The 21951-nt window shown below is 51.2% G+C and overlaps 1 protein-coding gene across 1 annotated transcript; it reads right to left on the bottom strand.

Moving 5' to 3' along the window:
- Window positions 1–14949: 14949 nt before the first annotated feature.
- LOC138994828 (phosphofurin acidic cluster sorting protein 2-like) lies at window positions 14950–18447 on the bottom strand. Its single transcript, XM_070395021.1, has 5 exons — window positions 17893–18447; window position 17484; window positions 17151–17333; window positions 16950–17069; window positions 14950–16460 (listed from the first exon to the last, which is right to left on the bottom strand). The coding sequence occupies exons 1-5, from the start codon at window positions 18445–18447 to the stop codon at window positions 14950–14952; spliced, it is 2370 nt and encodes a 789-aa protein (XP_070251122.1).
- Window positions 18448–21951: the final 3504 nt, after the last annotated feature.

The following is a 21951-nucleotide window of genomic DNA, read 5'->3' as shown; positions in this document are numbered from 1 at the left end:
AGGATCATAGAGTTAAATTTTATATAATTTAAATTTATTTTTAATATAATGTTATTAAATTTTATTTAAAAAACATTTTATTTTACTCAATAGTGTAAGAAAAATACCATAAACTTCTAAGTATGTGCAAGACAAAATTCCTTAAATGGCTATTACTGGGAGGTTGGGGGGAGTCCTCTCTTCTGAGGCAGCTGACACAGGGTGCCCCCCAGGACCTGGGACCACAGGCCTCCCAGAAGCTGAGGCTAGTGTCTCAGAAGCTGCAAGGTGGGTCCACATCTGGAAGTTCAGTGACACCTGTGCCTGGAGCTTGCTCTGGCTCAGGAGAGGGCACCAGACTTAGCATTTTCTCTTTAGGTGTTTCTGAATCTTGCTCTGGAGCTGCTTGTGTAGATCCAGTAAGAGACTATGTTACCACCATGACCGCCTTTTGTGTGCCTTCCACGGAAGGGAACCTCCCATCTCCATCACTGAAGTCCCAGTTCAATCCCCCACCCCAGGAAGTCCTCCAGACTGCAGGCCACTGGGCACTGACCTGAGCAGCTCTGTGCCCCTGCCTAAGCCCAGCCTCTGGGAGCTCTTCTCTGAGTGGCCCAGCCACTTGCCCTCCCCCTCACACACACCACCCACTCCTCCTCCTCCTGTGTCTCCGCCTCAGTGGGCTCAGGTGTTCCAGCTGTGAGTGGAGACACTGGGCCTGGGTTGGCAGGTCTGGGAATGGAAAGGTGAGCTCTATGGAGGACAAAAGCATGATCGGGCTGGGAAATTCTGGTGGCTAATAAAAATCTTCAGTGTACTGGTCCAGCCAGATGCCCAAGATGCAGGAGATGACCTTGGGGAAAGAGATAGACAGAGAGCAGAGTCTGAACCTGGCTTTTCTTTCCACATGGCCCTCCCAGAGCACCACTCAGAGAGCCTAGGGTCCTGTGCCTGCTGCACCTGCCCATCCAGAAGGCAGACCTCCTCCTTGTCCACCTTCAACCTGGCAGTCCTGGCAGAGATTTGCCTCGTCACCCAGGAGGGGCTGGAAGAAAGCCCTCCTAACTTACAGCTCTGCATCAATGAGGGAACTGCCTGTCCTCTTCTTCAGGGGAACCTGACATACTCTCTCAGTGTCCCCGTTCCCTCCCACTGCCCTCCCACCCAAATGTGAACTCCATGAGGACAGAGAGGGCTGGTGTCTATTAAGTTCATGTCACTCATTGGCACACAGTAGGTGCTCCAGGAATAGCTGACCAGTGAGTGGTGTCCACAGACTTCCTAACACCTCAAACTTTGGCTCCTGCACCTACGTGCTGCCTAATTCACTAGCTGCCCTGTGGAGTTCGTCTCCTCTAATTGACAGTTAACTCCCATGGGTAGAGAGCAACAGCCAAGCTACCACTGAGAAGGTTCTACCAGATTAGTGAACAAGGTTCCTGGATAGGGGTGTAGACTGGACTAGGATTAGAAGCAGAAAGGTGTGAATTTTCTGAGCTGCTCAGTCTGTCCGCTGACCTCCCCAGTCACCCACACTACCCATGTCTACATGAACAGGTCTCTGACTCCTGCCTTTTTTTCGTAGGAGAAACCCTTAGACCTCTGCCCTCTAGCAGAAATCCCATCATGAGTGGGATCCAGGGTTCGGCCAGCACCTTGAATTCAGGTACCATACTCCCCTCATGGCTCTGATCCAAAGCCAAATCACGTTTTCTGCTGGAACAGAGGTTCACTGTCTGTCCTCTTCACAATAAAAAAGATGCAGCCATAGGTAGAGGAGGCCAGGAGGACGTCACATCGGCTGTCCTGTGGACACTATGAGCCTGTGTGCCCTAGTGTGAGTGAATCCCTCCTGACTAGAAGGAAGCGCTGTAGTGCAGGCTTGGGGTCTGCTCTTTGCAATGGATTATGGTCAGTGCCTAGAGACGTGTCTGTACCTGGCAGGGCTTCTCATATATTTGCCGATTGAATGAGCCCAAACCAGACCCATTTTAGACAGCTGGGTGTGTTTGAATCCCACTTCTCAATCCTGGGATTTCTGGTCTGGCTTCACCCAGGACTGGGACCCATAACGGAATTTCCAATCTCTTTATCTAATGAGAAAAGTGCTTAGCCCTGTGCCCTGGAGAGACCGGAAGGTGCACTAGAGTGTGTTTTTGGTGGCAGGCAGGTCTCCCTCCTCCCCCTTATCTTCCTGTTTGCGGGCTGGGCTGCCTTCCAGTAATCCCCATGCAGCCCCATCAGCTGAGCTCCAACACCCTGGCTGGGGGAGAACTCATCCCCACTCACCAAGGGAGAGGAGAGAAGGATGCGTGATGCCTCCTTGTTTGCCACAGACCCGTCTGGAGGGTAGACAACAGCACTCCAGAGTCCAAGCGGGCCACATAATCTAAGTGTCCTGATGCAACCCAGAATGGCCTCACAATTCCAAGTTCCAGTACCCCCATGAAGGGAATGATATTCAAGGACTCCTCATTGGGGCTCTTCTGTTTGTAGGTGAGCGTGGCCTCCACGATGGGCAGTTGGTGGACACGAACGGCCCCTGTGACATACTGTGGATTCTCAACACCATGGCCAGTGTGTCCTTCACAGCCCTCCCGGCCTCCTGGTAGAACAGGTCCCGCCTGGGCAGATCTTGGAAGAAGCTTTTGTAGCGGTAATGCTCGGAGCCTGGGCACCTGGCCATGAGGTGGTAACCCAGCAGGATGAACAGGAAGTGAATGTAGCCCAGCCAGGGGGACAGGGGCACATGTTGTAGTACAGCAGCTTCAGGAAGAGCCACAGCACAGCACTGAAGTACTGCTGTGCCCCTGACACCACGATCTTCACAGGCTGGGGGGCTGGGAATTGTAGTGACGGTATCTGTATCCATGAGATGATGGTGCTGAAGGCCGCCTGGACCTCAGCCTTGGAGCAGGTGCACAGCCCAGGCAGCGTGTGTTGTAGGACTCAGAGGGGAACTGCCCCTGCCAGTCGGAGATGTTGAGCAGGAGGATGTTCTGGGGCAGCTGGCTGTCAGAGATGAGGAAGTGGTTCAGCTGGTCATATACTGTCTCCCTGGGGATCTGCAGCTGGCTCAGGGGTCGGGGCAGTGCTTGTTGTCCAGGCTGTTGGCCTGCTTGTTCCTGGCTTTACCACCTGCTGCTCCTTCAGGGATGTGCTCCAACCTCAGCAGCCTGCCTGCTCTCCCTTGGGATCTGGTGGAGGCAATGAGGAGAGACTCGTTCTTGGGGATGTGTCCGCTGGTTGCTTGGGGCTCATCTTCTCTGTCACCTGGGTTGGACCTGGAGGCCCCTCTTGGCGCTGGCACTGTGGATGCTCTAGCTCTCCATCTGACAGCTGGGCTGGGGCAGGTCTTCCAAGTATGGCCTGAGCCAGGGCTTCTGGGTCCTGAGGACACTCTTATGGGCCACTGTCACGGTTCTCTAGTGAGTCATACAGCAGATGCAGGTCCTCCTCCACCTCAGGACCATGCTCCAAACACTCCTGCTCTGAGTCCAGGACCTCCTCCCACTCTTGCACCCTGTGCAGCCACGCCCCAAATTTCTTGTTGGCATCTTGTTGCCTGGTCATGAGTGGCAACCTTACTACACTTTGGCGCTGCTTTTTGGGCTCCTCAAAGTCAAAGTCCTCCTCCTCTTGGTCCTGCCCATGCCAAGGATGATAGCTGCCCTGCTGATCCGAGAATATTTCATAGTCCATCTCTGAGTAATGAACCAGGGACTTGGACTTGGGGCTGGCCTTCTGGGTGCTGTCCATGGGGTTGATTGGCTGGCTGGACAGGGAGGAGATGCTGACCTCAGCCATGTGGGCAGATTCCTCCATGATGGTGCTACCGAGGCTCAGCATCTGGCCACCCTCGAGGGGTCGCTGCAACACCTCAGCCATGTCGATGGTGCCCACGGTGAGCATCCGGCAACCCAGGATGGTCTGTTTGTTAAGGCTCTGCTTCTGCTGCAGCATGATCTGCAGCTGTTTGCCTTCTCTCTTGAGGTAGTGAGGATACAGCAGGGAGGTCAGCACCAGGTTGGTCTTCACTTGACCACTAGGGTCAGTAGAATCTCTTCAGACCTCAAGATGTTTTTGGAGCCCTGCATTTTTGTCGCGACCACCACAGAGCTGAGCTCCTTCTCCAGCTTCTTGTAGATGAGCAGCTTGGTTAAGGTGAGGCTACACAGCCTGGGCACGCAGGTTGGGGTGGAGCATTCCACCTCCCAGGTGGAAAACAAATTCATGGGCACCTGTGTGTTGAGTGCAGCTGGCATGTTGTCCAGGCCCACGGCCGCAGAGATGGTGGTCTGATTTCTATCCTGTGTTGGGAGAGGGGGCATATGCCATCAGAGGCAGCTCATAAACTTCCAGATGGGTTGGGGCCTCTAGCTCAGACTGAATCCCAAGCACTCAGTGATTGGTGACAAGAGGTGGGATAGGAGTGATCCCAGGGACCAGATGCTAACCTGGCGGCCTTGCAAGCTCAGAGACCTAAAGTAACCACAAAGGATGGTCAGAAATTAAAGTGTTTTTTATTTTTAACTAAAAGCAGCTTATGGTGGGTACTGGTGTCCTAGGCCAGTTGTTGGCAAACTGCGGCTCGTGATCCACATGCGCCTCTTTGGCCCCCTGAGTGTGCCTCTTCCTAAGACTTTGGAGTACCCTCATTAAGTTAATAACAATGTACCTATCTATATAGTTTAAGTTTAAAACATTTGGCTCTCAAAAGAAATTTCAATCGTTTTACTGTTGATATTTGGCTCTGTTTACTAATGAGTTTTCGGACCACTGTCCTAGGCTGTCATCTTACCTGAAAAAAGTCAATCTTTATCTTAACTGAGCCTGTCTATTGTCTTTTTGCATCTATAACAACATCTTTTTGGAATGTCAAAGTAATTTTCCTTTTTATTCAGACCCTCAGAGCACAGGCACTGCTCTGCTCTCTGCAGAGACCACACATCCCCTCAGTGTTATTGAGTTCATGGTTGACTGTTAACTATCCCTTTCACACCTAAGTGAAAGTAGTGCATGTCTACCATTTTACCTTTTCTCCAGCCCCAGAGATTTCCCTGCTGTGCTTTCTCCTGCTTCCCTCATCTGTCAACAGTGAATTTCATGAAACCACACAAGTCTCCACTTAGGACTGTAATGTATAAAATGAAGTGCAAAGCTGCCATTCTCTGGAGCGTTATTATCTCATTCGATTGAGATTTTGCTTCACCACAATTGTCTACACTTTGGCTCAAATAAATTCACAAAAATTCTGCACAGGTTTCCACGTTTTCGACATGGTCAAGAGAAGAGATTCTCAGGAGGCAACGTAGACTTGGAGGTGAGTATGATGAGACACACCTGGTATCTTAATCACTTCTTAGCAGAGGATGGACAGCACCTCCCCGTGTTAACAAGGTCACCCTGGGATTTCTGACAGAACATCCCATTCTAAGATGGGAACACAGAGGGTTCTTGGGGTGGAAGGGTCTGGATATTAGGACAAGTGGTGTGTTCAGGGCAGCACTGTTGACAAGACAACAGGAGGGGGTCACGTCCAGGTCCCACAGAAGTGAACAGCTGCATCGTGAGCCCTGATAAGAGGCCCCCCCGCTTGGTATATTGTACAGCCCAGGGAAGCCCCAGCTCCTGACCTGGAGGGGCCATAGGGATGTGGTCCTCGGGGCAGCAAAGGGCAAAGCACCAGACTTGGTACCTTGAGCCCCATGCCCTTTTGGGAAAAGCATCCCCACTAATCACAATGATGTGTAAGAGTGGGAGAAGGTGTGTAAGGATTGTCAGGCCAACATGGACACTTGGAGATGGGCATGAAAAAGGGAAAATCAGTAGAAAAATGCAAAAAATACTGTTGACTGAACATGATGGGAAATGGTACAAAGTCTCTCTTCTGCTATTGCTAAAACTTTGTGGGCAGTGACTTTGCATTTCATCTGAAAGGGGGTGGACAGTGAGAGTGGGTTGTGGGGAGGATACAGGCCCCAGATTCCTTTGGAAATTGGACTTTAGGAGGGACCTAGGGGAGTAGCAGGGCAGCTTCTGGAACCCATGGCTCCCTTTGACTACATGGGACCCTGGAGTCTGGGTCCCCTCCGAACCTGAACTCACCCTGAGGCCATGCTGCACACTGGAAGATGTATTGGGCACCTGTGCCTCCTCCAGGGGCATGGAGTTGAGGACCCCATCAGTCAGCTCCTCTCTGTTCTCCTGTGCAGAGCTCAGGACTGGGCACTGTAAAGACAGTTCCCAGTCACCAGGAGGAAAGCCTCAGAGCCCTGTTTTGCTGGTTCTCTACCCCTGTAATCTTCCACTCCAGACACACACACACACACACACACACACACAGTGTGATCTGCTGAGACCTCCACTGCAGTGGAAAAGGTGTGACAGCCTGTGGGCTAGGATTCCCATTGGCAGAGATAAGGGACCCCTCTGGAACCCCATCTCCACCTGCCTGCCCTGTCCTGGGGTCTGATCACAGCAGGACCTCTAGTGGATCCACTGCCCCGAAAGCTGTTCCTGCACCAGGATTCTCCCTTCAGGTCCCTCTTTGAAACACATGACGGGGAGGGGATGTGGGATGCACAGGGATGGCGCACAGAGGTGGCCTGGCCTGAATGGGTCTGACCCAGGCCACCTTGTTTTACCTGAGGCCACAGTATAGAAAGTGGACAGATACGTCGGGGACGAGGGTTGAACCAACTTCTGCACCCTCTGAAAAAGCTCTCAATGTGGGGTCTCCGGACGCAAGAGCACCAATCACTGGGAACACAGCAAGAGAACATCTTGCACTGGCAAATGCCTCTTGGCAAGTGAGCTGCCTGCTGGGCTAGATGTGGGTGTCTGGTTACGGAGTTTCAAGTTATATTGGATAGTGACCTCATACCTGCGATTGTCTTCCCTGAGTCCCCTCATCTCATGACAGCTATGCAAGTAGTCCTGTGGGCTGCTGTGTTCAGACCCCTCTTCTCCATGAAACACCTCATCTGTACACAGTGGCACCAGCACACCCATCTGCCCAGCCCACTAGAAGCTCTGGGTGCAGCCATGGTCCCAGACTTGAGGAAATCGACCTGGGTGCAGACTCAATCCCTCATTCTTACCACTTCTTGATCTTGTATAAGTCATTGTGCCTGTCAGGGCCCGTCTCTGTCCTGCCTGCACATTGGGTTATGGAGCCAGTGCTTCTTAGGGCTGTTCAAGCTCCTGTGGGAGAGGAGCTATAAAGTAGGAGGAGGACTGTCACATGTAGATAGTGCCTCCAACCTCTTTTTCCTTCCTGCTGTCACCTCCGCTATGTCTGCTTTTGTTCTCATCCCACCCAATGTCATCATATCTATAGTGTGTGTGTGTGTGTGTGTGTGTGTGTGTGTGCACACATGCCAGTGTTTCCTTTCTGGATCCCAGAACAAAACAGCCCCCAGACAGGGAGGAACAGGCAGGAGCTTCCCAGTATGTCAAGATTTCTAATTTCCAGACCAACTATGTTGGGAGGTGGAGGTGGGAGCCTTGGCCTGGAAGGTCTGAATATTCCTGAGGTTTGGACTCTGAATATCAAGTAACCTGGATAATCCCTGCCTGACTATGGGTTTAGGTTTCCCAATTATCCAATGAGGGTGTGATCCACAACTACGAAAGCATGAGCTGAGGATAAGGGGGCCTGGCTTTGTCCACTGAGGGTGGGTTGTGGACAGAGGTGCACCTTCGTGATTCCAGATCTGGGTGCCTTTTCAGACAAATACTGTCTAGGCTGCCAAGTGCTCACCATCTCCGCCATGCTATCCTCATGGCTGTACATGATTCCACTGGAAAAGCCTTTTCCAGAGCCCCTGAGCCAACCTGGGAGCACCTAGGATCCCCCTTTGAGGACACAACTGGGTTTATATCAGGCTTGCATTCTGTCTGTGATCCCGAGCAAGGCCTGGACCTCTCCGTCACAGGTTCCCTCTTCAGTGACTCCCTAGGCTCTTCACCTTCCTCGTGTGGTGTGAATGTGTGCCCTCCCCTTAAATGTGGGTGTTTGTAGTGACTCCATAGAAGATGGCAAAGGGATCCAACACGACCTCCATGATTTGGTTGTAAAAGTCAGTTCCTGGCCCTGCCAGAGTGGTTGAGCATCATCCTGTGCACTGAAGGATTGCTGTTCCGTTCTTGGTAAGGGCACATACCTAGGTTGTGGGCTTGATTCCCAGTTGGGTGCATACAGGATGCAACCAATTGATGCTTCTCTCTCACAGTTATGGTTTTCTCTCACTCTCTTTCTCATCAATTTTTTAGAAAAAAATTTAACAATTTCAAAGCAAATCCATTTTATGTTTTTTTAATCTTCATTGTTGAATGTGTTACATATGTCCCCTTTTACCCCATTGACCACTGCTAGCTGACCCCTACCCCCCACCTCAGGTCTTCACCCTATTGTCTGTGTCCCTGGGTTATGCATATATGCACACAAGTTCTTTACTTGATTTCTTTCCAAACTGAAAAGTTTTATAAAAGTTGGTGCCTACCCTCTTGCTCACTCTGATCTGTTTCCCTCTCTCTCTCTCTCTCTCTCTCTCTCTCTCTCTCTCTCTCTACTGAGGAATAAGCCTCTGTGCTGTGAGTGGCTATCTGGAGAGACCCACAAGGCCTAGTACTGAATGTGACCAACAGATACAGAGAAAGTCAAGCCTTCCATCCAAACTGAATCCCAAAGACCCCGAAGTGAGCTCAGACCCTCAGTGACACAGATCCTGCCTCAGGTGAGACCACAGTAGTCCCAGCTGAGCCATGCGGGATTCCTGGTCACAGATGTGTGAGCTAATTAGTGTGTTTTGGTTAAGTCTCTAGTGTGGGGTAACTCTCAGCAATAGATCACTAGCACAGTCATCCCACACCAGGCCCTGGGCCTGCCCTGCTATCTCCCTTCTTTTCTCCTCCCAATTCCCTCCAGCCCCCGCCCATCATTTCTAACACCTTCTGCCTCCAGTTTGGAGGATGGCTGTGAAACTTAGGAAAGGACCCTGCAAAGTAGAGCCAATCTGAAAAGTGTAATTTGAAATAGGAAACAGCTTCTGTTGAGAACACAGTTCTGAGCTTCCAAGGTAAGGAGACGCTCCACGCAAGGCAGGCGACTGCCCCTCCAGGCCCATTGCTAGTGCGTGCAAGTGCACTGCCATCCAACCATGGACCTCTAAGGTAGACCTGCCCCCTGATTTCCAGACCTCCATTTAATTTCACCAGCCTTCATCGGCTGCCATTGTGAAATCAAGATGAAGAGGGTAGACAAGTACTTCTTGATCTTTCTGGTTTAGAAATCACATCCTAAAGACAGCCTGTGCAATGTCCCCGTGATGGGATCAGGTTCTCAGTGCTTATGATCCTCAGGGGTCAGTGGGAGGTCTCATTAGACTCCATTCAGATTTCCTTTCTCTCCATGTCAACCAACAGAGCTGATCTCCTTGAGAGCAAGGACCCTGGATGTGGTCCACAGTGAACACCCATTTGTCCTGAGTCATGTAGCTTGTGCCATGGCGGGGTGCTGTACAAGGCTGCTAGTCCATCCTCACCAGTGTGGTTCAGAGCACTGAGGAGGGTTGATGTAATAGGAGAAGCCAGGCTGTCTCCACAACCCTGTTCAGTATTGGGGCATGAGACAGAATGGCTGCTGGGCTCTGGTGAGACAGAAGAGCCTCAGGAAAAAGCCCAGCTGAACCAGAGCCTAGGGTCTAAGGGCAGATAGAGGCTCTGACCCCAGAGGAGATTTGGAAGCGGTGCCTGTGGAGGAGATGAGTGCGGACCCCGGGACTGGGGAAATTCCCTGTTCCCTCTTCAGTGCTGTGGGCCAACAGAGGAGATGCTCAGAATGCTGTTCAGTGCGCGTGGAGCAGGGTGGAGTTTCTATCCAGGTGCAGGTGGCAGTCAGGGTTCAGGAACTGCTTGCTGCTGGTTAAACCCTACAGCATTCTGCAACATGGACGCCAGGGAGTGCTTAAGGCCATGCTTTGTCCATGTGCTGGTGGGAGATGAAGTCAAACAAAATGTGGGTTCCCAGGGGCAGCCCTGACATAAAGGGTCCGTTCCCCAATGCTCATGGGTCAATTTCCCCCAAAGTCCCATTGTCCTGGGCCTCAAGAACATCACATCCTTAGAGCAGATGGCTCCTGAGAGACTAATTCTTCCCAATCTATGACTCATAGTAACATGACACAGGCCCAGAAGAAACAGACTTGCTCAAGACTCTGAAGGATTGTAGAGTTAAATTTTATAGAATCTAAATTAAATTTATGTTTAAGAATATTTCATTACATTTTCTTTAATTAGACTCTATGTTACTGAATAGTATAAGAAACGTACAGTAAAGTTATAAAAATATATATGATAAACAAAAATATTTTAAAATTTCACATAAAGGAGGGGAAGGAGCCCCATCTGCTGTGGTAGCTGATACACGAGTTGGCTCAGGATCTAGGACCACAGCTTCTGAAGGAGCTGAGGCGAGTGGCACACAAGCTGCAGGTGGGTCCACATCTGGAAGTTCAGTGACAGCTGTGCCTGGAGTCTGCTCTGGCTCTGGAGAGGGCACCAGAGTAGACATTGCCTCTTTAGGTGTTTCTGAATCTTGCTCTGGAGCTGCTTCTGTAGATCCAGGAAGAGAACATGTTACCACCATGACAGTCCTTTGTGTGCCTCTCAAGGAAGAAACCTCCCATCTCCATCACTGAAGTCCCAGTTCAAGTCCCCACCCCAGGACAACCTCCAGACTGCAGGCCACTGGGCACTGACCTGAGCAGCTCTGTGCTCCTGCCTAAGCCCAGCCCCTGGGAGCTCTTCTCTGTGTGTGCAGCCACATGCCCTCTCCAGCAAACCACACCACCCAAATCCACATGCACAGCTGACTCCCTCCTTTTTTTCTAGCAGAAGGTCTCACAACTCTGCCCTCTTGCAGAAATCTCACAAGGCATGGGTTCCAGGCTGTTGCCAGCTTCTCCAAGTCACAATCCCCATACTCCCCTTAAGGCTCTGATCCAAAGCCCATTCATTTTTTTGCTGGTCCAGAGATCCACTTTCTGCTTCACAATACGTGTAGATCAGAGATTCTTTGAGGAAGAAGTCATATCGGCTGTGCTGTGGATGCTACCTGCCTGTGCAGCATCGTGTGACTGAATCACTCCTGACTAGAAGGAAGCACTGGAGTGCAGTCCTGAGGTCAGGGCCTTTGCTGAATGAATGAGCCCAAACCAGCCCCATCTCAGATAGCTGGGTGAGCCTGGGGTCCCCCTGCTCACCCCTGGAATATCTAATCTGGCTTCACCCAGGACAGGGACCCCTAATGGAATCTCCAACATCTTTATCAAAAGAGAAAATAGCTTAGCCTAAGGCCTGAGGAGAATCACAAATAAGGCAGAAGGTTCTTTAAAAGAAGAGAAAATGACCAATTGGAACAACCACAGCTCCTCCAGCACACCTCTCCAGAGTCCAGGCTCCCAGCGGGCCTTTTCCCAGGAGGAACCCCACTGCCGCCACCCCAAGTCCCTACAATAACCCTATGAAGCTGGGCCTAGGCTCTCCCCATGTTCAGAGAAACAAACACTCAGGGAGATGCAGTGATCTGGAGACTCACAGCAAGCAGGTGGCTGAGTGACCGCTGTGCTGTGGAGGGGCAGGGGCTCACCTGGTACATGGTTGGTCCCACACAGGTTGGTTAGTCCCAAAAGTTCTGTATTAACACAGAAGGGTGGGTGCGGACCAAGGTGGGGACGCTGCCCAGGAAGCTGGGCACCAAGTATTTGACCAGTTTTTCCATTAACTGTTGCAGGGAGGTCTGCACCTAACATGTCCATTTTAATTTTTAATTTTTTTTCGCCCTGTGAGGGTCAAGCTTATTTGGAAGCCTGAGTGAGTGATGCTGGGGACAACATGGAGCCCCGGGGGTGAGCTGACAGGCCTCCATGTTAGGTTTAGGATGCCCCAATGGGAGGTCAGCTCTGCTTCCTGGCACAGGGTGGAGCCAGCTCCCTGGGAAGCAGAGGCCGGGCTCCAGGAAGGGCAGGTGGAGTAGGTGAGGACAGTGCTCCCTGGGTGGGTCAGGGTCCAGAAAAACAGACTTGCTCAAAGCTTTGAGGGTTTTTAGGGTTAAATTTTATAGACTCTAAATTAAGTTTATGTTTACGAGTATTTCAGTATATTTTCTCCCCGGTACACTGTATGTTATTAAATATCATAAAAATATAGTAAAATTATAAACATATGTAACATGAACAGAAAACTTTTAACACTGCATCTAAACGGGGTAGGGGGGTGCCCTCTCTGCCATGGCTGCTGACACGCGCTCTGGCCCGGGATCTGGCACCACAGGCCGAGCAGAAGCTGGGGTGAGTTGCTCAAATGCTGCAGGTGGTTCTTCTGCCTCTTGAAGTTCAGTGCAAGATGGGTCTGGATCCGGCTCTGGCTCTGGAGAGGCCACTAGGCTGGCGGTGCCTCTTGAGGGTTTTCCTGCTGTTGCTCTGGAGCTGGTTCTGTAGATGCAAGAAGAGGACATGTTACCACCCTCACTGCCTTTTGTGTGCCTTCCAAAGGCACACTCACCCACACCACCCCCAGAGGCCTCCTCCTCCTCTTGTCTCAGCCTCAGTGGGTTCAGGTGCTCCCGCAGTGAATGGCGGCACTGGGCCTGGTTTGGCAGGTAGGAGACTGCAAGTTGAGCTCTATGGCAGCCAACAGCATCATCAGGCTGGGACATTCTGGAGGTGCTGGTCCAGCCAGATGCTCAGCATGCAGGAAATGACCCTGGGGAGAGAGATAGGTGAGCAGCAGAATGTGAGGCCTGCCTTTCCCTTCCACACGGCCCTCCCATTGCACCACTCAGAGAGCCTGGGGTCCTGTGCCTGCTCCTCCTGCTCATCCAGAAGCCAGACCTCCTCCTGGTCCACCTTCAGTCTGGCAGTCCTGGCAGAGATGAGCCTGGTCACCCAGGAATGGTTGGCAGAAAGCCCTCCCACCTGACAGCTCTGGATCAATGAGTTAACCACCTGTGCCCTTCTTCAGGGGAACCTGACATGCTCTCTCAGTGTCCCTGTTCCCTCCCATGAGAACTAAGAGGGCTGGTGTCCACCCTGTTCATGTCACTCATTGGCACAGAGTAGGTGCTTCAGGAATACTGACCAATGAAGAAACAAACGAACCCCAGGGCCTTCCTATCACCTCCAACTTTGGCTCCTGCACCTACATGCTGCCTAATTCACTAGCTGTCCTGTGTGGTTCTTTGCCTCCCACTGAAACTCAACTCCCACAGGGCGGGGTACACCAAGCTGCCACTGAGGAGGTTCTACCAGATTAGGGAGCAAGGTGCCAGGATAGGGGTGCAGACTGGGTGGGATTAGGAGCGGAAGGCTATGAATTGTCTGAGGTGCTCTCTGTCCACTGACCTCCCCACTTGCCCACACCACCCATATCCACTTGCACAGCTCTCTGACTCGTGTCCTTTTTTCTAAGGGAAGCCATCAGACCTCTGCCCTCTTGCAGAAATGCCACCGTGAGTGGGATCCAGGGTTTTGCCAGCATCTTGAATTCACAGTCCCCATACTCCCCTCATGGATCTGATCCGAACCTGACTCACGTTTTCTGCTGAACAGAGGTCTACCATCCTCTTCACAATACGCGAAGATGCAGCCATAGGTAGAGGAGGCCAGGAGGACGTCACATCAGGTGTCCTGTGGACACTACGAGCCTGTGCAGCCTAGTGTGACTGAATGGCTCCTTACCAGAAGGAAGCTCTGGAGTGCAGGCTTGGTGTCTGCTCTGAGCACTGGCTTATGGTCAGTGCCTAGAAACATTTCTGTACCTGGCAGAGCTTCTAATATATGTGCTGATTGAATGAGCCCAAACCAGCCCCATCTCAGATTGCTGGGTGACCCTGGGCCCCACTGTTCACTCCTGGCATCTCTAGTCTGGATTCACTTGGGACAGAGACCCCTAATAGGATCGCCAATCTCTTTGTAATATTAGAAAAGAGCTAAACCTAAGGCCCCAAAGAGAATCACAAATTTGGCAGTGGCTTCTTCAACAGGGAGAGAAAATGACCACTTGGTTCAATCATCGCCCCTCCAGCGACCTCTCCACTGTCTAGGCTCCCAGAGAACACTTACCAGGGAGGACCCCAGCAAGTCGCTACAAGAACCCTATGTGCCTGCTCCCCGGTTCACCGAGGTTTCAGAGGAACAAACACTCAGGGAGTTTTAGTGACCTGAAGGCAAACAGCCAACAGGTGGCCTGCTGGCCATGTGCTCTGGAGGGGGAGGGGCTCACCTGGTAAATAATTGGTCCCACAGCTGTTGGGTGGTAGCAAATGTTCTTTAGTAACAGACAGGAACGAAGGTGGGTTCCCTTCTCAGGTAATCGACCACTTTGTGTAGTGAGTGTGCACCATACAGGTCTTTTTTCTTTCTGCCTGTGAGGCTGAAGTTCACTGGTAACTCTGAGTAGGTGGTGCTGGACCAGTTGGCTGGTTGGCAGCTGTTTCGCAGTTGGCTGGGCTGACTGGCCTCCATGTTGTGCTCAGAATGCTGCAATCAGCGGCTAGCCCTTGACCTCTGTCTGCCGAGCTCTGAGTCTGAGCACAGGTTATAGATGTCTCCCAGGGAAGCGGAGTCCTGGCTTCCAGCAAGGGCAGGTCTTTAAGGCCAGAACCCTTCTCACTGAGAATGTTGGGCATCCTGAGGCCAAAACACATCTTCCATGATGCTCCAGCTCAACCCTGCCCTCCTGACTCCCACCCGCCAGAGCGTTGTGGTTACTGAACAGATCATTGAGGAGCTCCCAGTGAGGGGCAACCCCCTTCGGTTCCAGGCTGTGAGCACATTGGAACTCAAAATGGTTTCTTTATGGGTTCCCAGGGTCTGTGTCTATAGTAAACGGCACTGTTGACAGAAAAGCGGCTGGGTCCTTCTGGGCTTGGCCAAGGCAGAGTGAAGGGCAGGGGGAGGGGCAGGGCTAGAAGGTGGGATTGTTGTGTGCGAAGATGCAGATGGGGAAGTGCTTGACGTGGGAGGACCACTGGGCTGCCAACTGGAAAAACGCCACGTCATTCCACTCCACGCCATCGATGACGACCGGCAGCATACTCTGCTGGTGCTTGGCCTTGCAAACCAGGCGACCAATGCCCTGGATGCACTGGCTTTTGCACTCCACATCCTCGTCCTTGGTTTGCATGGGCGCCTTCTTTTTCCTCTCCTTGGTGACCACTTTCATGGCCATGGCAGGTGTTGCTGTGCCCTCACCACTGCGGGGCAGCCTGCTGACCTGGACAGACTGGAAGAAGCACTTGAGTGTGTTTTTGCTGGTAGGTAGGTGTTTCTTCTCTGCTACTCTCTTGGTATCTATTGGCTGGGCTGCTGTCCAGTAATCGACCTGCAGCTCCATCATCTCTGCATGGACACTCTGGCTGGTGGAGGACAGGCCCCCACTCATTGACGGGGGAGAGAGTGTGTTGGCTGAGGCCTTCCCGGTAGGGGACAGAAGCTCACTGGAGCATGAGGGGACCACATCCTCTGAGTCTCCTAATATGGCTGCAGATGGTTCCAGTCTTCCAACCTTCACTGCCCCCACAAAGGGGATGAGCTTCTGTGAGGACTTCTCATTGGGGCGCTGCTGCTTCGACATGAGCATGGCCTCTGCGATGGGCAGCAGGTAGACACAGTTGGCCCCCGCAACGTACTCAGAGATTCTCAACACAACGTCCTGTGTGTCCTGCAAGGTGTTCTGGGACTCCAGGTTGTTGAACATGTCCCGCCAGTACAGGTCCTGGAAGAGGTTGTTGTAGCGGCAATCCATGGAGCCCAGGTAGCTGGCCAAGGGGTGGGAACCCAGCGGGATGACCAGGAAGCGCATGTATTCTAGCCATTGGGGTGGCTGCTGGGACAGCTGCTCCACAAAGACCCGCAGCACAGCGTTGAAGTAGGGCTGTGCCCCTGCCACCGCCATCTTCACAGGCGTCAGGGCCTGGGAATTGCAATTGCAGTATCTCTGCATCTGTGACACGATGATGCTGAAGGCCTCCTGGACGTCATCTGTGGAGCAAGTGCACACCACGGGCAGCGTGTGGCCCTGCAGGATGTCCGAAAGTAACTGGCCCTGCCAGTCGCAGGTGTTGACCAGGATGATGTTCTCGGGCATCTTGTCCTGGGAAATGAGGATGTTGTGGAGCTGGTCACACATGGGCTTCCTGGGGATCTGCCGCTGGCTCTGTGGGTCTGGGCTCTCGTTGTCCAGTCTGTTGACCCACTCATTCAGGGCTGTGTCGCAGCCCCGGCGGCCAGCCTGCTTCCTCTTGGACCTGCTGGAGGGCATGACTAGAGACTTGGTGAAGCGCGCTATGGATGGCAGCTTCTTGGTGAACCAATGCTGCGAGGAGGACCCTGCCTCCCGGTTGTCCTCCAGCTGTGCCAGCTGCTTCCCAGGGGAGCGAATTCTGTGGGCCATTGAGTCAGAGCCACTATCACTTGACATGCTGTCAAAGTATCGCCTGAGTTTGGGCTTTGGGGTGCTGGGGACACTGATATCCTCCTCCATGTCGAGGCTACTGTCACTAGAGCTCACCACAATGTCACACCGACGGTCCAGAGCCTTCTCCACTTTGGGGACATGCCTCACAAGGGCCTGTTCTGAGGATACGACCTTCTCCGACACTTGGGCCATGAGCATAGATGCCACGGCTTTCTGGTGGTAATTCTCTTGCCTGGTCATGCCCCTCCTTCTTCCTATCAGATTCCCTTTGTCCTCCTGGGACTGCCTGTGGACGGCTTTGTAGCTGGCTGCCTGCTCCAAGAAGCAGCTCTCAGATGTGCCTGCGAAGTCGTTATGCAAGGTTTGGGCCTTGGTGCTGGCCTGCATGTCAGTGGCCTCATCATCGATAGGCTGATGGGACAGGGAGGCCATTCGAATCTTAGTGGTGGGTGTGCTGTAGGCCACAAGCTGGGAGTCACTGTGGCTTGGCTGCTTGCCACCGGGGGCCCTCGTATTCTCAGGCAGGTGGGCCAAACTCAGAGGCTCCTTTTGGATCCTGGCGCTGTGGAGGCCCCACATCTCCATTTGCAAGCTTGAGTCTGACAGGCCTTCCATGTGTGGCCTGAGGTTGGGATTGGGGCTGCTGAGGACACTGTGATTGTCCTTCACGTCTGGGCCGCTAAACAGGCCTTCAAAGTATGGCCTGAGCCTAGGTTTGAGGGTGCTGAGGACGCTGCCATCGTCCTCAGTGTCTGCGCCACTGTCACTGGGGTTCTGCAGCATGTCATACAGGAGGTCCAGGTCCTCCTCCACCTCCGGGACATGCTCCCCATGGTCCTGCTCAGGGTCCAGGACCTCCTCCGACACTTGGACTGTGTGCAGCCATAACAGGACTTTCTGGTGGTAGTTCTGTTGCCTGGTCAGGGTGCTCCTTGTGAATATGAGATTCCCCTCATCAAAGTCATCCTCCTCCTGGTCAGCGGTATGGTAGCTGGCCTCCAGCTGCGAGAAGCAGCTCTCACACTTGCACTCAGTGTAGTTGTCCGAGGACTCAGCCTTGGGACTGGCTTGCCTGGCGCTGTCCTCATGGTCGATGGGTGGCCTGGACAGGGAGGAGATCTGGATCTTGTCCACCTTGCTGGTGGGTGTGCTGTGGGCCACAAATTCATTGTCCCTCTCACTTGGCTGCTTGCCTCCCCGGGCCCAGGAATTCTCAGGCGTGTGGGGCAGACTCAGAGGCTCTGTTTGGGTCCTGTCACTGGGGCTGCCACACATCTCTGTTTGCAAACTGGAGTCTGACAGGCCATCGAAGTATGGCCTGAGCTTGGGCCTGGGGATGCTGAGGACGCTCTCATCCTCCTCCATGTATGGGTCACTTTTCCTGCGTTTCCCCCTCATGTCAGACCCAAGGTCCCTCTCTGACCCTTTGGCCCTGTGAAACAGCGCCAGGACTTTCTGTTTCAAGTTCCCTCGTATTGATTGCCGCTGCTTCTTTGGCTTCCCCTTCTCCAAGTCATCCTGGTGCAGGTCCTGTCTGTGCTTTCCCCTGCAGCTGGGCTGCAGTTCAGAAGAGGAGCACTCATCCTGCCCCTCGTAGTTACCTGCCGACTTGGCCTTAGGGCTGACCTGCATGGCACTGTCCTTGTGTTCGATGGGTTGACTGCACAGGGAGGAGATCCAGATCTCGGCCACAGTAGTGGAGGATTCCTTGATGCTGCGGCAGAGGCTCACCATCTGGCCACACTTGGGGTTTTGCTGCATGACGTCAGCCATATGGATGGCACCAGTGGCCAGTGTCTCGTAGCCCAGGACATTTCTGTTCTGAGAGCACTTCCTCTGCTCCAGCATGATCAGTAGCTTGTTCCCTTCTCCCTTGAGGAAGTGGTTGTACTGCAGGGAGAAGGTCAGCGCCAGGTTGGTCTGCACTGGTCTACCGCGGGGCAGCACAATCTCTTGGGACCTCAGGATGCCCTTGGAGTCCCGCATCTTCACGGAAATTACCACGGAGTTGAGGTCCTTGGCCAGCTTCTTGACGATCACTAGTTTCTTTAAAGTGAGACTACACCACCTGGGCACGCAGCTGGGGCTAGAGCAGTCCAACTCCCAGGTGGCAAACAGGTTCTGGGGGACCTGTGTTTTGAGCACCGTGGACATGCTGGCCAGGCCCACAGTTTGTGAGGAAGCTGTAGCTCCTGGAACCCTACCGGTCCTTTTCCTACTCAGGGTTGATGGTTTTTCCTCCTGTGGTGGGACAGAGGAGGGACATGATTGGTGGCAAGAAGTGGGGCATGAGTGATCGAAGGAGATTGCGGCCACTCAAAAAGTGGCCACTCGCTAACCTGTGATTAGGTCAGGGAAGGCCTGGGTGGTGGTCTTTTAAACTCAGAGACCGAAAGTTATCACAAAGGATGTTCTGAAGGTAAAACTTTTGAACTAAAAGCTGTTTATGGTTGGTCACTGGAACCTAGTCAGGAATCTTCTCTAAAAAAGGTCATTCTTTACCTTAACGGAGACTTTCTACTGTCCTTTGGAATCTACAAGAACATTGCTTTGGAATGTCAAAGGAATTTTCCTGTTTTTGGACACTCTGTGCTCTGTGGAGACCACAAACCCCCTCATTGTTATTGAGTTCATTGTTGGCTGTTCTATCCTATATCCTCCTATGGGAAAGAAGTATGTGTCTGTCATTGTACTTTTATTCCAATCTATCACCAATGGATTTCATGCAACCACATACGTCTCCACTTCTGATTGTAATATCTAAAATAAGGTGAAAACTGCCATTCTCCAGAGCATTATTTCAATCCATTGAGATTTTGATTCAAGGCAAACGACCGTTTGGCTCAGATAAAATCTCAACAATTGTTCACTGTTTTGAATGCTTCTTACATTGACATTTACTTGGCACAACACTGCAGGATCCCAGAAAATCTCACCCAGCACCACCCTGCAGACCTACACCTGGTGCTGGCATCCAGCAAAGGGTCCACTGATGCACCAGTTCCCTGCCTGTCCGGTGAACTTGTGAGAGTTTTCTCTTGGACTCAGGACCTTCCCTTGCTTGTGCTGCTGACTTTATGTGAGCCATATTTTGTAATACTCTTGGTGGAACAAAGGTTACCAGTTGATAGATTCCAGGCTAAGGAGAGAGAGGTTGAAAAATGGGACTGGTTTTTACCCTTGGCTTCTCTATAGGATTTGCCTTTGGAGAGTCTGGGTAAACACCTTAGCTGTACAAGTGAGGGCTGAACTTGTTCAGCTTAAAAGATGAAGGGGAAATCCTCCTTCCTGCAAGAATCTCAGATGTTCTTAGATGATCTTTGCGGGTTTGTCAGAGGTCATTCCTCATGACATGCAGGAGCCCCATATGGAAATTCCCACACAACTGCAATTAAACTAATTGGCTCTTCAAGGGGGAGCACTAATCAGGTGCAGTCCAGCTGTGCTGGTAGCCCTTCTGGTTGTTGTAGTCAGCAAGGAGAGAAACTGAGGCACATAAGAAGGTTGAATGAGACTCCAGGGGAGTGAGCATCTTACAGCTCAACCCATAAAGCAACAAACTTTAACCCACTACATAACACTCCTAGAAAATGTGCGGAGACTCTGCAGATACCAAGCAACAATAAAAACAACAACAACAAGCACACCTATAATTAACATGGGAAGTTGTGCCTTCATGGCTGGGAACTCCCAGACTCCAGCCCTCATTAATATTCCTGATAGGAAGGCTTGACTTGCAAGTGCTTTACAGAAATGTAAATGTAGGAAGATTTAACTAGAAAATATCAACTAAAAAATGGCCAATATACAGTTGTCTTTGGGTGCCTAAATTAATTTTGTGCCGGCAAAACAAAACAAACAAAAAACTAGAAAAATGCCGGCCTGAAAATTAAACCCATTGAGTGAATAGGACGCATATCTTGATTTGGAAATTGGAAACTTCTAAGGAGAAGCACAGATAAATTCTCTTTAAAAAATAAATGAACAAGATACTTCAGAGATTATCTTCAAACTCTCCTGAAGCTAATACATGCTAACACCCCATCCTCCCCCTTCTATAGGACGTCCACTATATCTTTTGCTCTTTGAGCTTCCTTGTCCAGATGTGTTCCTTCCCTTCCCTTCTTCCTTCCCCTTCTGTCTCCTCCACTCCCCCTCCCTACTGACTGAAGGGAAAATGAGAATAGGAATTCTGGCAAGTCCCTTTGGAGAAAAGCTGCTCTCAGCCAGAGAGGAATCAGCAAACATTCTCCATTTTCTCAATGGCCCTGATTGGTTCACAGAGAAAAGTAACTGATAGAACATGTAATCCTGGCTATTTTAACCGATTGCAATTAATATACTCCTGGTTTCTGGGAGCAAAAGCAGGAGAATTACTAAATAAGGTTTATAGAAAACTCCTATAGAGAAGCCTCCACACTTTAGGGATATAGGAAACTGAAATAGGATTTAGAAAAAGGAAACCAACAAAAACAAGCAGAGGGCTGCTCCAAGCGTGTTTTTCCTTCTCACTGATACTTTGGGAGAATTTTAAATTATCATTAAAAGGGAAGCCACTGCCCTAGCCAGTTTGGCTCAGCGGATAGAGCGTCACCTGCAGACTGAAGGGTCCCAGGTTTGATTCTGGTCAAGAGCACATGCCCAGGTTGCGGGCTCTATCCCCATTAGGGGTCGTGCAGGAGGCAGCCAATTGAGGATTTTCTCTCATCATTGATGTTTCTGTCTCTCCTTCTCCCTTCCTCTCAGAAATCAATACAAATCTATTTTTTAAAAAAGGGGAAGAGGGAGCAGCCACTAAGTACCCTGTATATACTGAAGCTACTTTATTTGTTCTTAACCACAACCAATTATTCGTTTCACCATCAGAATAAAGCTTCCCTACAAATGTCTGTTTTTTAATCAAAACCTGTTTCCTTCCAACTAGGGAATGTTATGGGAATATATATGGTTTGCTTATCAAATCTTCCCCAATTCACCTGTTAAGTGAGTGAGGTTTTTTTTTTTTTTCTTTCTAATGAAATCAGTGATGCTGACATATGCTTTTTCCAGAATAGTAACATATATACTTAGAATAAACGAACGAGATACTGAACCAATAGGGAAAGTAATGATTTTAAAGGGACCTTCCAGGAGGAAACTAACCTTGAGACTGACCAAATGTTTGCTAATCATCTCTTCTTCATCATTATCTTCCACGAGAGCCTGAGAGGTGGCTTACCAGGGTACCCGCCCTACTCAGAATGGCCCCAAACAGCCCAGAGACATGCAGACATGCCTCTAACACTAGGCTTGCTCATATGTCTGTCTAAAGATGGAAAACCAGCCCACAGTGACTTGAGAGGCCTCTTTTGGGGTACATATTCACCAAATGGGAGAATCTAGACCCTGAGAGCCTCAAGAAAGAATCCAATCTTCTTTTGTCACACCACCTACCTGGTTGCAATATAAAGTGTGTAATGGAGAGGTTTGGCACCATTAACTTTAAGACTA

This window comes from Myotis yumanensis, unplaced genomic scaffold, assembly GCF_028538775.1.
Source record: "Myotis yumanensis isolate MYYU_CA2020_CCGP unplaced genomic scaffold, mMyoYum1.0.hap1 SCAF_16, whole genome shotgun sequence".
NCBI lineage: Eukaryota > Metazoa > Chordata > Mammalia > Chiroptera > Vespertilionidae > Myotis > Myotis yumanensis.
This window is presented reverse-complemented; position numbering and strand designations above follow the sequence as displayed.